Source organism: Dicentrarchus labrax, unplaced genomic scaffold (genome assembly GCF_905237075.1).
Source record: "Dicentrarchus labrax unplaced genomic scaffold, dlabrax2021, whole genome shotgun sequence".
NCBI classification, from domain to species: Eukaryota; Metazoa; Chordata; class Actinopteri; family Moronidae; genus Dicentrarchus; species Dicentrarchus labrax.
This window is the reverse complement of record NW_026136704.1, coordinates 23,636,619-23,654,600: the sequence shown is the minus strand read 5'-3', so window position 1 is coordinate 23,654,600 and position 17,982 is coordinate 23,636,619. Positions and strand designations below refer to the sequence as shown.

General features: G+C 38.5%; 1 protein-coding gene across 18 annotated transcripts in view; it reads right to left on the bottom strand.

Moving 5' to 3' along the window:
- Window positions 1-17,982, bottom strand: part of ncam1b (neural cell adhesion molecule 1b) — a 70,137-nt gene that overhangs the window by 15,718 nt on the left and 36,437 nt on the right. For 7 of the 18 annotated variants that reach the window (XM_051397419.1, XM_051397431.1, XM_051397420.1 and 4 more), the window contains exons 7-15: window positions 17,671-17,831; window positions 14,831-14,973; window positions 13,563-13,586; window positions 7,087-7,116; window positions 3,257-3,407; window positions 2,859-3,046; window positions 2,340-2,436; window positions 900-1,064; window positions 26-154 (exon numbers count right to left, since the gene is read on the bottom strand). In XM_051397419.1, the coding sequence (XP_051253379.1) occupies window positions 26-154; window positions 900-1,064; window positions 2,340-2,436; window positions 2,859-3,046; window positions 3,257-3,407; window positions 7,087-7,116; window positions 13,563-13,586; window positions 14,831-14,973; window positions 17,671-17,831 (1,088 nt within the window). The remainder of the gene's footprint in view (window positions 1-25; window positions 155-899; window positions 1,065-2,339; window positions 2,437-2,858; window positions 3,047-3,256; window positions 3,408-7,086; window positions 7,117-13,562; window positions 13,587-14,830; window positions 14,974-17,670; window positions 17,832-17,982) is intronic. The other 11 variants (XM_051397422.1, XM_051397423.1, XM_051397426.1 and 8 more) reach the window with 2 other exon arrangements.

Below are 17,982 nucleotides of genomic sequence, written 5' to 3'. Positions count from 1 at the left end.
AAACTGTGCAACATGTGCAACTTACGGACAGGCTCCGTCTTGAAGAACTCAGCGGGACTGCTTTCACCTCCACCCTTGCCGTTGATGGCTGACAACTTCACTTCGTAGCTGGTCTCTGGCTTCAGGCCTGTGATAGTCACCTCGCTGATGGAGCCTGTTACAATATATCAGAGGCAGTGCAATCCCCGTTGAGAACACCTTGATCATTTTGATTAGCGGTAAAACAAACACAGCCCCCCGTTCAAACAATACATGCATAATTAATTCCATCACAAGTAAACACTGATTAGCTGAATTCTCATTTCATTCCAACAATGTTTAAACAACAGATAAATCTATTTAGCGATGGTCTAAAAGGTCTAAACTCAGAGATACACGGAAACAGAAATAACTGACAGCTGTATCACAGCCATCCTCTTGCAGCGTGAAACCTAAACGTGTAGCTCACTTTTGGTATCAGGATCACTTTATACATATCATTAATCTTGCCCATTTCATCTTAAATTAATATTGCTACTGTTTATTAATTTATTGCTTAATCTTGGTTCATTATTTAAATTTTGTATCTCTTGTCTAACACAATATAACTGCGATATGAAAATTGTATTTAATTCAAACTATCTGTACACTAATTATATGTGAGGCTTTTTAAGACCTTAACAAAGAAAATTTAGTACTCTTTCCACAACAGAATGAATGGTTAATATGTTTCAAATAAAGCACATTAATAATTAATATTTACATGTATCTCCATATAACAAACATATGCAAAATCACATATAAAATTATCAAAATATAATCAAAATGTCTGAAGCAAATTAAACCTTCACACAAAAGCAATTTTCTTTTATTTCCTCAAAACAACTCCATCATTTCATCGTTCTGATTTGTGTTCTTACCATCCTCATAGACTCTATGCACCCAGCTGCCCCTGCCTTGAGTCCTCCACTCTGCTCTGTATTTCAGAACAGGAACACCTCCAGTGGATTCGGGCTCCTCAAACTGGATCTGTGCTGTGGTGGAGAAGGGTCTCACCTCACTGATGGATGGAGCTGATGGCACCTCTGGTAAAGGGAGGAAATTCAGTGTGATTACAACAAAACCTGTAAGATTGCAGCACACCAACGCTGTCAGACTCCATTGTTCCATTACGCTAACAGACTGAGCTCGCAGCTCCTAATAGAGCAAAAATGCTTCTAAAAACTGCTTCAGCTTTGTAAGAAATCTATGATTTGTGACATAAATGCGGTTTCTCAGGCAGTGAATGCTGCATAAAAAAAAGGCAGGAAAAACATTAAAATGCTTCTACACTGAGAGTACAAGACGATCCCAAGTCAGCCTTAAAGGACGATAATTGCACAAAGAAAACCACAGAAAATAGCGAGCTGCCTGTTTTTTGATAAACCTTTGAGCTGGAAAAAGAAATCTGAGATGCATTCAAACACCCTGCAGTGAGCTAAGCACAAATGTTTCAACATAATGATAATATCCTAAAATTGTAGACAGCTGGTATTGAAGGATGTGCAAAATTAAATTGAAATCAAAGACTTTTGCAACTATGACTGTCTACATTTTGGATTTGTGGAGAAAATTGTCTGACCTGTAGTGTACACAATTAATTGGCCATATCTGCTTACTGGTGTCTCTTCTGACTGCACACACTCTGGTGTGAGCACAGTTCTGTATTGAATCACTTTGATCTTTGAAATGAAAAGGCACACTGTGATTACTGTGGTCGCCCATGTTCTGCTCTGAGGGAAGAAAGTGGTGTTTTCAATTCATTTACTTCAGATTGTGGCTTTAAGAGTGGCATTATCTCTCTGCTCTCTGTTCCATTTGTCTAGTGTGCTGGTGAATATACAGTCTATGGTATCAGCTGGCAGTGAAGTGTTATAACTTTGATTAATTGTCTGTTCATTCATAATACGCACATATTAAAAACCTTGAGTAATAATATATACTGTTTAACATTCAACTGCAATCCCTAGAGCCTTTGTTTTTTCTACACAACCAGAGGGAAGGGATGTAAATTATCTTATGGTGGTTGCACTGCCTTCTTCATCTAAATGTCTTATCTATATAAACAAACGCTGCTCTGTGTAATGTCACATTGTGGTACATGTTTTGGTCTAATGTGTTGTGAATATGAGTGAAAAATCTGTTGCTTAAGCCTGGAGCGAGGCACATTCCTCACAATTTAAATTGTGTGTTACAATAAAACTGACCTTAACGACTGATTATTTATTTATTAACACTAAAATAAACCTTCTAAGAATGTATAGAAAATCTAAAACCAGAAAAAGCAACAAAGCGCTGTGAATCACAGAATCAAAACTGACCGGCCTGAATGAGGAGGAACTCCTTGGACTCTGTACCCATCTCATTTGAGGCAGTGCAGTTATAGCTCCCAAAGTCATTTTCAGACTCGGGGGTTATCTAGAGGAGGGGGAAAAAAGAAGCAATTATGTGAAGGGCAGTGTTCCAAAACAGATGAACAAACTTGTGTGTCAAACACTCTGAAGGTGACCTTTTTGTTTGTCCATTAGAGTAGCCTATTTTTATTTGTTGCTCTGAGCTTTCCTGCTGCTGAATTATTCATTGGATTTTTTTCCACAATGGAGCTGAAAGAAAACCCTTCAGTTCAAGTCTATGCTCATGAAATCTTGATGACATAAGGGGTGTGTGTGTGTGCACATGGAAGAACTATGTGTATGTGTACATTCATTTTATGGACTGTAAACTGTGGCCTGACACGTGAGTGAGTGAGTGAGTGAGTGAGTGAGTGAGTGAGTGAGTGAGTGAGTGAGTGAGTGAGTGAGTGAGTGAGTGTGTGTGTGTGTGTGTGTGTGTGTGTGTACCTGAAGGTAGCTGGATGATGGAGTTCTGAAGATCTTAATGTTAGTGGTGTTAGAGTTGGGGAGCTGCAGTCCGTCTCTCAGCCACACAATAGATACATCATTGGGATGAGCCTTGACCTCACAGCTGATATTGACAGCGTTTCCCTCCCAGGTATACACTGCCACTGCACCATGGATCTTAGGAGCATCTAGTGAAAAAAGGCTTTTAATACAGAGTTTCTGCCAAAACAGAAAGCTTTTGTGCTTTTAACAGTGCCTGGAAATAGTTGAATGTAGGAGCTTTATATGATTTTAAAAAGGTAGATGACTAGCATAGTTGTTGTAAAGTCACTTTTAGCCAACAGTGTACTCATTTTGTAGACCTAAACACTTCCAATAAGAGAGAAGGAAATACTTACAGCGGACCTCCAGATATGCCTGCTGATCATCCTCTCCAATGGCACTGCGTGCTGTGCAGAGGTACTGACCACCGTCTGTATACTTGACATACTTCAGAGTGAGGGAGGACACGCGAGCATCACTCCTCACCACTACATTTCCATCCAGACTCTAAATGAGAGCAGAAAATGACTTGGTTTAGGAAAAACAAACCACGCATCAGTTATTTTCCATAGCCATATTTGCACATTTACATCTACACAGCACATTACTGCAGAAAGATGTGTGACCTGAATAAAACAAAAAGCTTAAGAAAAGCCTGTCTTTAATGAGCAGAACAGACATTACATTAGTGAAAGAGGCAGCACACTGCGCTGTGGAAACATAAGGACAGAGTTGACAGTACAGGGGAGCTTATCAATAATTAATGACAGAAGGCACCAGGAACCATCTAGAGCTTTTCACACAGAGGGCTTAGCAACTTGTGAAATATGCTGATGCATGACACTAGACAGCAGAGCTTTACCTTACATGCCACACTTGCACTTTTATCTTCAACAGACTTGGGGCTTAGTGTCACTGCACACAACCATAGTTTTAAATAAATCATTTTCAGTTAATCACTCGTGGTGATTTTTGGTCTGATAGGTTGCAATGCTCTCTGAACCTACATTCAGCACATGCCCCAGTTTCCAAGTCACATAGTATTTGAAAGCAAGGAAAAAACAACAGACAGCTGGCTAATGAGATGTGTAAATGACCTTCCTGCTCTTGAGATACCTGGTTTCATTAACTCGATATGCAGAGTTACAACATCCGACCATAAGTGGCTTCCTGACCTTCAGGGTCAACAACTCCTGTGTTGTTGTGGTTGCTGTTGTCATGTGACACTAAACGGTGGGTGTACAGTTTCAGTCAGACCAAATTTCTCCCTTTGAAGAAACATTTCCCTAACAGGATGTATTTTGCAGATTTTACAAAAAATAAAATAAAAAATTTGGCAAACCTTAACTTAAAACTACTAAATGTCTTTTAGATGATCTCCAGATCTACTATGTTCAAAGGAAAATCCAAAGTAGAAACCAAATGAGATTGTACCGATTTGGAACATGCAAGTGTTCTTATATAGTATTCTTTTATAAAGCAAGCTTTGGTGTTCTTGTGAATTGTTCCTTTTACAAGGTGCTGCAGAACTCAATATCTGAGCCTCTCCATTGCCTGCTTTCATGGCTTTGATCCAAGCTGCAGGCAAAACAATGGCACGGATGCTTTTACACATATTGAATTAGGGCCCAGTCTGGGCAGCCATGTAAGAGAAACCCTCGTTAGTTTGTATTCAAATTCAATAGACAAAGCATGTCTGGGGCATTCATTATGCATAGCGGGTAGCAGGACCAGGGAGACACTTACATAACACACTACCCTTTTATTCTGACCCCTGTGCAGAAAGCATTCTGCCTCGACCCCTGTGGTACTGCCTCTGACTCCTGCATCTGTGCAACGTGGCACACAATGTACAAACCATGTTAGTCAGTATGCTCCAGTCCTTTTTGGAGAATGCAGTATCAAACAGCAACCAAAGCCAGAGCAACATATGGGTTACAGTTTCTCAGGGGCTACAGCCACTCATTCCCCACAGGAGGTCCATAAAGAATATTCACTGCAATTTTATACTGTGATTCATTAATGTTTTATAACAATGGACTTTTAGTATGAATGCACAATGCATCAGAGTGGTCATCTATTGGAAAGATCCTTGATCATTATTTGTTGACTTCCTTGCCTTTAAGAAACGGATACAAAACCACTTTACATGTCTGTGTGAAAGCCTGGCATAAAACAAATGTGGGAAGAAAATAAAGACTTTCAGACAGAAGCACCTCTAATAAATCAAACCAAAGTGACAGCAGAGCTCTCCAACAGCTTCTTTAGCTTTACCAGCAGAAATAGAGACACTGCTGGAACATCAGAGCATAAAACTAAGAATACACTGAGGACATGTTAAACTCATGTCTCACTAAATCTTAACTGGCCCAGAATACAAATCTACCTTCCTCTGAATGTACCTTCTCAAATGAACACTCAGCTGCCTACGCATTTGCAACAAACATGCTCAGCATGCTCATACTCCTCCTCTGTGCGGTTTGTAATGGAATATCTTGCAGAGACACACTGATCAATTCAGAGTGCAGGTAGACTTTAAAACCATATCATTATGTCAGAAAGTGAAAATTATTATTTCCTGATCCATTAATATAAACCGATGCAAACCACAAATGTGCTGCAAGTATGCTGCTGAGATATGATTTCTGAGGCAAGAGCTAAAATACAGTTCATCAATTACAGCAGAGTGGCATTACTTTGCTTTTAAGTCTTGTGTGTTCTTGTTTTAGAGAATAAAAGCACTTGCTTTGGATTATCTTAATACTAACTAGGATAGATTATATACTGTTTAGGGTCTTGGCTCATTTTTGTGCTGATCACAATCCAAATGTTAAAAATAATGTACTTTAACAATCGTTTCTAGTTAAAAGTGTTTAGCAAGCCTAAACAAAAAATGTCCAATGCTACTCATTTCAACAGCTTATTACTGCGGATGCACTAAAGCGCTGCCATGTGTAAAACAGTTTTACACAAACCTAGTAATTACTGTCAGCATGTGCTTGATGAGAAAGGTTCCTCCTCACCTCCTGTATTGAGTAGTGTCTGAGAAGGTTTTGTAATCACATGTGTTATTAATGAATGCATGTCATATGTCAATACTTGGTGATTATTAAACAAAATAAAAAAATAAATCCATTCTCAAAACTATTACAGAAAAAGAGTCAAAGGAAAAGACCAATTTGGCTGATGTGCAGAGCTCCCTGCAATTTAAAAATAAAATAGCAAGGCTATTTGAGGAACCAAATCATCTAAAAATACACGTATCCTGACGAATGGTACAGAAGTATAAATAACAATGGCAACCCTACTATCTGATCCTGCAACTGAAACAGGGATGGGCTGATCACTGACATACTTGGTGAGAGCACAAGTTTCGGTTCCTTAAAATCCAAAAAGATTGTACCAGCTCTGTCCTCTAAAACCGTGCACTCAGCACTAACATTGGAGATGAAAACGTGGTATTTCTCACCAACTTTCTCACATATGTAAAACACATTCAATAGTGCAGTAAGTTGGAGAAAAGCTTATGTGGGAAGTTCTTTCTTTAGCCAATTTTCACTTTCTTTCAGGAACAGTCCCTGGCTCCGATACTCTGGATTGCTGCACAAAGATACCTTTCATTTTCTCTTGCGTACATATTCATTCATCTTGATGGTCCAACCAATTGTAACTATAGTTAACTACAGTATGTCAGAAATACATGTTGAAGTTATAATCAAGAATTGGCAGTGGGCTGACAGAGATGTAGAGATGTGGGTAGGAGGACAGAGAGATCTGAGAAGAGTTTTACCTCAACAAAATCAGCTTTCTGAAAGAAAACAAGCTGACAAACTGCACCTTAAAATAATTGGCATTAAATGTATAAATGACCAACGAAAAGTAATTATAAAAATTATATTTGAGCAGGAAAATGTCTTGTCTAAAAAGGTTTGTAAAAAAAAAAAAAAAAAACAGGCTGAAGAAGGCTACTGAATGTTGAGTTTATATAGAAACCAAACAAGTAAAAACAAAGACAGACAGACTTGCACTGGCATGTTTGGCTTCTGCATCTTTCTCAGGGTTTATATTCTCTCTGACCCTCATTTGATCAGGAATTTTGATCTGCATCCATCCAAAGTTGAATTAGACTCTCCTGACATGAAAGATGGATGGGTTGTAGGAAAAAAAAGTCATGCATTTAGAATACCTTGTGTTGCTCGGGCCGAGTCCATGATGCCTGTAGAGGACAGAGACACAACAACAAACAAAAGGCAGAGAGCAGTTCTTAGAAAGTAATCCTTATCCAGACAAAGCTGGGATGCTGCACACTGCATGCAAGTATTATGTGTCCAGTTTATTTTCCATACATCCACAGTCCCTGAGCTGAATGTCTGATTTTGATAAAAGTCTGCACATATAATAATATGTAGGCTTTGGATTTCCCTTTCAGAGAAGCCTATATTGTGTACAGGAGAGATTTTTTTTTAAAAGGTGTATTCCTGGGGGATTTTTATGTTTTGTGTTATTTTCTGTTCTCCACATGGGAACAGCACTGCTTCTAACCCCAAAAGAAGAGAAGTCTATTGGCAACCAGATAGCACAAATGCTTACAGATAAGAAGGTTATTGGTTTATCGGGAAGAGGTGACTCCATTACAGTATAACAACAGAGATATGTCGGGCCTGTTTGGCAAAAGTAGTACAGCAATTATCGACTCACAATCCATTTTTAAGGCTTACAGCAGCAATGAGAGTGTAAAACCCAATAAAGCTGAATTTATTCTAGTATTGTTCTGTCTGTCCTACACCAAGAAACAACTGTAAGTACTCCAGTCATCAAGTCATTGAACAACACTTGCTGTGTTTCTCAATAAGCAATAGAGGGTTTAAAATAAGCAATTTTGCTGTGGCTATTCCTGCACCCCATGTGAGACCTGGAAATAAATATCTGCCTACAGGTGGTCTGTGTTACTTTTGCAAGTCAGATGTTCTGCTTTGAATGCTAAGAGTACTTGTATTATAGTCTCAAATGAAGTGGCTTTCTTTCAATTGTCATGCTTTGATTCTATTCAAAAGGTTAAAATAGATAAAAGATATGATGAAACATCTTCCTGTTGGAGGATATTTATAAATCAGTCTGGTTAGCTTTAAAATTATTTATGTATTATGAAAATAGATGCACTGAAGAGTCACTAACAGCCCTAGTTATTGTTAAACATTATCAGGAATTCTCTCTTGATACCGTGTAGTGAACATATTGAGGCATTGTAGATCAGTTCTCATGTCTAATAATGCAGTTTCATTTCAAATAATTGTACACATTACAGCATTATTGTAGTAGGATTCTAGCAAAACATTAAAAACACTACATTTCTGACTGGGATCAACATGAATTAAACATTTTATTATGTTATAGAGTTCCTGAGTAAACAAAACAAGATAAAGATACATAAGTGATTGCCATAATCATATTGGTCATATCTCCCTCTCTCCACTGAATACAGAATTATTTAACACCATTACAGATAAAATCAAACCTCTGGACAACAAACAAACACTTGTACTAACTAGAAAACATGTCAAGTTAAATCACAATGACACTGAAAAGCCCAACTCGACAAGACAAAAAGCTTTTTGTAAAAGCATGCTCTATGGATTTCATGATGCTGAGGACAACATGTTAAGCATGACAATGGGATGTGATGGCCCACATAGTGAAGAAGTGTTGAAGCGTAACAAGAAAAATGATAAACAGCTATTTCATCAGGTGCAACAGCAAGAAAATGTCAAGCAAATGGAAGCAATCTGCTGGAATAATTGTAGGGCAAAACTGTGACTCAAACCATCAATGAATTCACATCTAAAATCGCCTTTATTACCCACTCATAATCAATGCAGGTGGTTTATAAATTATACAAAGAACATATGGTGTGTTTGAATTCAAGTACTGTTTATCACCCACAAACCTGATTCACAATTTACTGTAACAATAAGCACAGTGAGGAAGGCAAAAGGAGGAGACCATAAAACTCTTACTGAGCAAGTCGTATCCATGCTTACTGTATGAGTGCAATTTCACTATGTTCTTAAGAGCTTTGTAAGTCCTCTACTGTCATATTAAAACACACTGCGCACCGTACATCATTACAAACAGCAGCTGGCTTCATATCACCACAGTGCTTAGAGAGAGGGAGAGAGAGAGAGAGAGAGAGCGGTAGTCCAATTAAAACAGGCGACCTAATAGTCTGGAACATCACCACCTCATCCGCACACTCATCTGCAGCGCTGTGTCTGCAGTAAGTGAGCTGACAAGTATCGCTGTCATATCTGTGACAGGTGTTTGTTTAAGACAAAAGAACCGATGAACAACAGCAGATGTGAGCGTGCAAAACGGAAGACGCCAAAAACACAATCACTCCTCCGAACAAACGCGTGGAACAATGTGGTGCCGGTTCCCTTGGGACTTATCATTTTTCTAGCCCATTGTTGTTCCCTTCCATAGCGAATTATCCCTGCTCTTTATTCCAACATGAATAGTAATGTCAGCGTGAAGAGGGCAATGCAGAGAGAGAGAAGACATACTAACACAAATACACTGAGCATATAAATGTACAGAACCCTGGTGGTGTTTTATTCACTGGGTGACGCCTGACTGAAAACGATTATTATGCACATTGTCATCATCCTGTGTCATTAACTGCTGAGCCTAAGAACCTCTGCCAGTACATCACAGAAAACTGACTAGTATTTTAGTGAAGAAACCCTTACATCACCCCACTACTGAGCAGGCAGGCGTGCTGTTGTAAATGAGTAGCCTTTTGTGTTTGGAGAAAACAATGTTTTTCTCTGCATTGGCACGCACTGCTTAAAGCCTCCCTCTGTTTCAGATGCCCTGCCTAAACTGCTGCCACACAACATTAATTACACATTTTCTTTAAGCATCTCATTACTTATCAAATAATCATGAATTTCTTTTCTCAGGTCTTTAATTTGTAATTGGCAATCTGGATGTTAGACAGAGCAGGCCTAAAAAGAGGATTTATGTCCTGAAATTTCTTTCTTTTTTTTTTTTTTACTTTAAAAAATAAAATAAAATACACAGATAACAGACATAAAGTGCCATCACCCGATCAACTACAAACTTTAATGTGCTTTTAAGTTTTATAATTAGTCCTATTCCACTATAACTTCCGTCTGTATAGTTCAAAATAGTTCCAGATAATTACAGCTTGGAAACTCTGTGCATCAAGCAGAATGTTTAATATGTATTCAAATAAGCAAAACATTCATTATGTAGATAATGTACAAAGCAGGGATAAATACTTCATTTACATTTTCAGTTATTAAACAGACACACTTATCTAGAGTGACTCGCAGCAAATGCATTCAAAAGACTGAAACAACTGAATACCACGCGTAAAGTTGATGAAAGTTTTAAAATAAATAAACACTTAACTTTGATAGCCAAACAAAAATGAAACTATCCCCAGATATGTACCAATCTGAATTTGAAACATAACTTTGAGCAGGCATTCACCCACATGGGCACAACATTTCTTTTTTTTTTTTTTTTTTTACATACCACTGATTTTCCATTGTATGATACAGTAATCTCCCTCAATCCTCACATAGTGCAACCGTGCGAGTATACAGTTATCAGACAATGCTTTTGTCTGCCGACACTGAAGATTGTGTGTAGGAGGTTATTCAGAATTAATTTGTTTCTCCCCGTGTTAACCTTTAAAACCCAAGACCAAAGTAAAAAGGAAAGAGTCAGACGAGATTTCTTTAAGCATCAAACCGACGACGAGCGACTAATCTGTCAGTGAATATCATCTGTAACGTAGACTGTCGTTTCTTACGTGATTAAAACAGTATCTAACAGTGTTCTCTGATCCTGATCTTTCTGCTCAAACATTAAACAGTAATTAAATATCTTGAGCAACAGAGGCCGTCTCCTCCATCTGCTTCATCGTAAGCGTAGTTCTCACATGACAGGTGAAGATGACATAATTAAAACCTTAGCTCTGTTCCTTTTACTTTTGTTACTATTTACTTCTGTTGAAAATAGAAATAGAATTCAGTAGTAAATTATAGAAAGTATAAATATTAGCTTAAAGCTAACCTGTGGAGTATTTGACCAAGATGCAACAAAGTTTATTACACTGATTCACAGGTGGTCAAAAGTAGCAACAACTGCAGGGTCTTCCCAGAAGCAAACATGTATTTACGAGGAGAGAAATGCTTGCATACAGAAACTTTGTTTATACTCCACGGGGCACCTTTAATAAATCCTTAACAGATGCTTTTTAGATTTGCTCCATCTTTCTAGCTCTGAAGATGGAAACAAATGAAAAGAATGTAAACATGTACAACGGCTTTCTGATGCTTAGTTTCTATGGCTTTTTTCAAAGTTGGTATCCTTTTTGTTATATTTGGCAGTTTGGGGTATTGAACCATGAAGATATGTTAGAGTCCCTCACGAATGCAAAATGATGAAACTGTATAAAGAAGATTACTTAATTAACTCATCAACTTTCTGTACAGCAAAGACATTTATTATTGTTTTATATGTTAAACTCAACATAATCATTGAGTAGTATCGAATAAAGGGAATACATTTACTAATAATAATAATAATAATGATATTATTCATCTTCTCTAATGCCACTGAATTTCCTGTGATCAAAACAATGTATGCGACTAAAACAATCTTTTTTATGATCATAAGGTTCTACATTAAAAAGTCTATGTACCCGATGCACATTACTATTCAAAAAAGAAATGCGGGCGGTTCACGAACCAGACAGCCAAAGAACTTAACAACACATTCAAATATACTGCTAATTAATTCTATCTATTCATCACCACCACACATCTGAAGTGGCACAGCACAGATCTGCTCTGGTTTTCTGACCAATACAAAAACTGCTCATCAATATATTAATGAGAAGATCCTGCACATGACATCCTTTTTAAAGTTTGTTCAAAAATTGAACAGTGAATTAACAGCTGCATTTTATTATTTCAGTTCACCATGTCCACCCCAAACGAATGTTGTTTCAATTGTCACACCCATCCTGGATGAAATACAGCTGTTATGATGATTACAGATAGCATGACAGACGGACATCAGATGAACAAACAGAACAAGACGATTAAACAATTAGCAGCCGTTTCCACATGCATTCATTAGAGCCCCACCATGGAAATCATTTTCCCTTACTGATAACCAGAACTATAAAGGACAATTTTCTAATGTGCATCTAATCCTCTATATTCTACTGTCATTCCGTAAGGCTGCTAATCATTTTTGAAGACAGCTGTGAAAGATGCCACAGATCATGAAGCATACTGCAGACCAAGCTGCAAAACACACCGCCACCACAGCACAGCTGTGCGTCACATGACATGTGTCATGTGACATGCCATGGAGCTACACGTCAACAAGGCTACACGGTGCATAAAATGGGTGGGTAATGCATATTGTAGTTGCCTGTTTTCTTGTTAATAACAAAACCTTCAGTGTGTAAATCCTTTCCTCAGCACCTGTCAGTCTTCACACCTGCAGTACAGCTGTTCAGGCAAAGTCTTTTATAATATATAATGGTCTAACTGTGAGATGTAGAGCTCTGAGTGTGACTCTAGCCCTCTGATAAGTCAATCATCCATTGACAGCTTCAAGACCACAAAAGAAGACAATCTGTCACTGACAGGAAGTCGAAGTACAGCAGCTGGGAGGTGTGTTCTGCAGAAAATTCTGCTGCTCAGGGGATGTCTTCACTGGATAATGGGACAGAGGAGTAAACTGTCACTGGGCGGTGTGTCCATTCGTGGCAGTGTGTCTCGCCACTGTGGGTGTGTGGGTTTACAAGGCAAAAAAATAGGCCTGTCGTGACGTGCGTCATATGGTGGTAGCGTGTTTTGCACTTGACGTGACGCTCCACTCAAAACCTATTTCTGATTATCAAACGGTCAGCCCTGCAGGCTTGACAGGTGGCTGTGAAACGTTTCTACCTTTATTTCTGTGCAGCGCAGTGGCTGCAGTCTCCTTGATATCATGTCAGTTACAATGGACTCCAGTAGTGATCAGTTTTCACGGTTGGAAAAATGTCCATTAAACCTCTTCTTGCAGCATAATCTATTTTTCCACTGGCCACCTCTATGATTGATCAGTATGTTCTCATTTTTGTCTGCAGGGGGTGAGTGTTTGAAGGATAGATTTTAAGTGGAGCACCTTCACCCTCAATTTGCAAGTGATACTGACATAAATGTTAGACAATCTACAGTACTATGGAGATGACAGACAGACTGAGCTGGGCTTGAATCCAGGCAACCTCATGCTGTGATGGAAAGTTTGAAATGATCAGGCAACAGCGACACAGAAATGGCGTTTCCCTTTTATTACCTTATTAACAAAAATTTCATCTGATTTTGTGAGATAAGCTCTACGCGCTTTCTATCACAAGATCAGTGAAGTTTGCAGGCTATATTTGGGGAAGCATGCAACAGTCAAATCAATTTCATGAACTCTGATGAGATCATTCCTTGGGGTTTTCAAGAAACAGCTGGGAAATCTTCAATAAAAAGGGGATTATTTGATTTCAGTGGGGGTTTTGTCAAATCTGGAGGCATACTTTGCAACACTGCTCCAGTACATTTCTGTGCCATGCGGATTTCATACCTGATAGATCCTGTTTAGATGTGCCTGTAGGAAGAAAATGTAGTGCATGTAATGGACTGGCTTCAGAATTCCTCCATGAACTACAGTATCTCTCTGAAGCATTTTCCCCCTCATTACCTCTCATCTGTAGCAAGATACCAAGACCTTGAAGAACCAGGCCATGTGGGCAATAGATGTACGTGAATACCAATCAGGTATTCATTGTATTTGATGGTTTGCATATGTAATATTGTAGAAGACATTTCCAAAAGGACATAGTATCAAGGATGTTAGGATGGTATTTAAAAAGGCTAGCTCTTAACAAATGCAGTGACAAAATAAATTTGAAAGATGGTAGCAGAATATCCATAGATAAACATTATAAATTATAACATTTTAATATAAAAACTTTTCAATCACCAGCATGAGCAGAATAATGATTGAACGGTGATTGAAAATGCTAAACAAACACTTGATCATTCAAGTGCTCATTCTAGCAAACACCGTACAATAAGAAGCAGACAAAGTTTAATTATTGCCTCAAATTGCATGCTTATTTTGGGAATGTTATAATTGGGTTTCTGATGCAGATTTCCTTGACATTTGGGAAAACTCAAGTCAATTCTGAGTGTACTCCACATTACTGGCTGAGTTTCGCTGAGCTAATTACATGAGATCCACTGGGCCATCTCGAAGGAGCTGCTAATTTAGGGGAAATAATCAGCGGTACAGAAAACTTGTTGAGGATGTTTCGCAATGAAACTGCAGGACTCCCCGCACCTGCACATGATCAATATACCTCCTGAATTTAGGTTAAAGGTATTCAATTACTCTCCTTGAGACACCGGCGTCCTGCAGGTTTGTGTGCCTCCCTGGTGGTTGCTAGTCAGTGTGTCCCAATTCCACATACTAATAATACATACTATAAACAAGACATGTACTTTTTCCATTTTGTGCATACGGGATCTGATGCATCAGATTCATTGATATCGCTCAGCTTTAGAAATATCACCAATTTGGAAGTAAAATAAATTCATGGATTTATTTCCTGTACTGTCAACAGACAATACACCAGCATTATCTGTAATTTTCTCTTTCTCTTTCCCCAGTGCATATTATTACTTACTTAAAACGGTCAGAGTAAGTGTATAGTATGCAACTGAGACACAGATTATTATCAGTTCATTAACTCCAGGAGAAAAAAAATGCTTGCAGGACGGCGACCCTCAAGTACCTACAATTTAGATATTTAGCTTCAACTGTCATCCATACTTCCTTCATTACTTTACCTGTTCTCCTTCAGTGAAGACGCGCTCACCGTAGCTCCAGCTGATAGTGGGAGTTGGATCTCCGGATGCCTCGCAAGTCAGAGTTACCTGCTCCTCCATCTCTGAAGTGCTCTGGTTTACGATGTACGTGATCTTAGGTTTGACTGTAAAGTGAAACACAAAGTCATCACAACCGCACTAGAAGAACAAGACAGCCAGGTGGTTTGGCAGCAAAAGTACAATAAGTAAAAGAGCAACTCTGTGGATTTGGGACGAGTTCAAAGGAAGGAAGAGGATCAGTAGCTTGACAGGTGAGTGGGATTCTTATGGCAGCAAAACTGTTTTCAAGCTTTTCCAGTCCCAGAAGCAGCAAAGTTGTGATAACCACGTATGGAGCCAAACTTAATTCATGTAATCATTTATTTTGCCTATCTCAAAGGAGCTGGTCTTCCTTTTTGTTTACATTTGAGAGAACTGTCGCATTACAGTACAACTAAGCTAACCTGAAAGCACAGCAGGGTGCCACAACTGTGACATGCATGAGCAGAGCAAAGCAAATTGAAGTGCTACCTCTGAAGCGTGAGGCTGAGCATTACTCTGTGCTTTCACATTTTTCATTCCTCTCCATGAAGGGTGAACGCATGGATCAAGGAATACATTCGCTAAATGTAAGCCTATTGAATATTGTACATATAATTTACACTTTTTTGCACAAGAAAACATTTGTAACCTTGTATTAACATGCTGTTATCTCAACCAGTAATTATTAAATATACAAAGGCACAGCTGTGTTGTCATTAAAAAGTATTTGAACATGCAGCAATTTGTATTCACAGTTAAGGGTGGCACAAACCGATTGGCAAGGACGGGATCAGAGCTGATTATAATTTTTTTGAATGGATTGAATGAGCTACCCTGTATTTATGATATTTTTCTATCTTAAGAAAACTCTGGAACCACTTTCTAGGATAAAGCATTGTGAGCGATGGCCCGTAGAAGGGCACAATCAAATCAACAGTGTCCAGCAGTTTCAATAACTAACCACGCTCACGATGTGTGTCAGCAAGGGGAAAGAACAGAGCTGCTTTGAGAATTTTGGAGGTACACAAAGTTTTTGCTGTTGTCTGACAGCTGAATTTAAATGTCAGTATTTTGTTCATTCTGAAGAGAAAGAAATCCTGCCTATACCTGGCTGCCACCAACACAGAGTTTTCTCAAAAGATGTTGATACATAACATAACATATAAAATACTCAAACTTTAATGTGGAGCAATTTAAATAATCTAATAATGTATTTTATCAATTGGATTCATACTATGGGGTTGTACACAATCACAACATCTACTACACATAGAACAGTATTGGTTATTTGATATGATAGATGTCTGTATTTAGTCTTTATTTAGTCTGTGCTATTCTCACTGGTTTGAAGTGGGTGAGTTCCAGTTGGAGACATACTTGTCACATACCTCTGAGAACCTTGTTGCCAGCACTGTCAATCAGATTGATCAGAAAACACCCACACAGACCCGATGAAGCTGGGTTTTTAGTGTTAAATGACAAATAATACCTAAAGCTCCATTTGGACAGCACACATCATTCTGGACGGCATTTAAACCATCAGGATGTGGTCTGTAATAGACATGGACATTCATCAGGACAAAGCCAAAAGAGAAAGCTTCACGGGGGGGGGGAGACTTGAGCCAAAGTTGAATTTGAGTCAAAAATTTTACATTCTCACACAAAAGTCAAACATCCCACTGATGGAAAAGAAAAAGTAGACAAACATTTCACACAGAAAAGAAATGAAGGTCCACCAATTTGAAACGAAGGACATCACTCAGGACAGGATTTAAATTAAATTAAAGGAGAGCCTGTGTGTACCCTGAATAAAAGCAGGTAATTGTGACTGTAATTATTACTGGGGTGGGAGTAAATAATTTGCCAAATATGCACTCTGAGTGGGATTAAAATCACTGACCAGTGCAGGTAAAACCACCCACCCTCCCCTAGAGAAATAAATCCAGTCCAAATGCGGCTTAAGAATGCTTTTTTTTTTGAACATCACTTTTAATCAGGAGCTTTAAGGCCGCACTGTGCAGCTGTCATATGTAAGAAATATAAATATCTAAACAGACTTGGTATTGACAGGTACTCAGTATTCAAGGACTCATCAAAAACAGGGGGGAAAAAAACAGTAAAAAAATAGGAAAACACATTTATACAGCTTTTATATGCAAAAGTGGGAGCTCACAAAGAAACGCATGACTGCAGCTTTTCCCACATTGATGTAAAAAGACGAGAGCTTTGTGAGTGTGAGAAAATCTTCGAGATAATGAGGTAAATATTGCTAAAGAGGTAAACAATGTGCTTTGAAAGCTGTCGTCACTAATTTTATGGTAATTGTTTACGCGTTGGGCTCTAAAGATCCAGGCTTTGGCCACCTCTGTTGTTTAGGAAAATGAGCTGCACCAGATAACTCATTGTAAAGTTAATTGACAGAAAAACTGCATGAACTGATATTGTGTTTCTGATTATGGATTATTATGGTCGTCGTTGCATGACAAAGTACAGAAAACAAAAACAACCTAGTGGGCAAAAGTGAAGGAAAAAAACAATTTCAAAGGGTTCAGTTAAGCTCATCCCACTTGGCCAGTTCTCTAAATCCTTAAGCTTCAGCCTTACATGAAACAACCACAACCCACACTGAAACAACACCTCTTCTTGTATCCCTTAGAAAACAGACACATAACCATACTATTGTTCCTCCCCCACCTACATACTCTTATACCTCATTCCCACACACTTGGAACAATTTATGTTGTCACTTTAGTTCATGTATGTATATAGAAACGCCTTACCAAACACTCTCAGACTGAGTTCCTGCTCACTTTCCCCAGCCTTGTTCTTGGCAATGCAGGTGTACTCTCCCTCATCCAGCTTGGTGACATCCATTATTGTCATTTCTGAGCCATCTTCATTATAGCTGTACTTCTCTCCAGCCTCCAGAACCGCTTCGTTCCTGTGGAAAATGTGTGGTAAACTTTATATACCTATCTATACAAATCAATTTCAAACATCATTCTGAAAGTGCACCTTGTTATAAGCTTTTCTTTCCTAATCGTGACCCATAGGTCTTTAGAAAATAAGCAGTTTCTAGATCCCTGAATGAC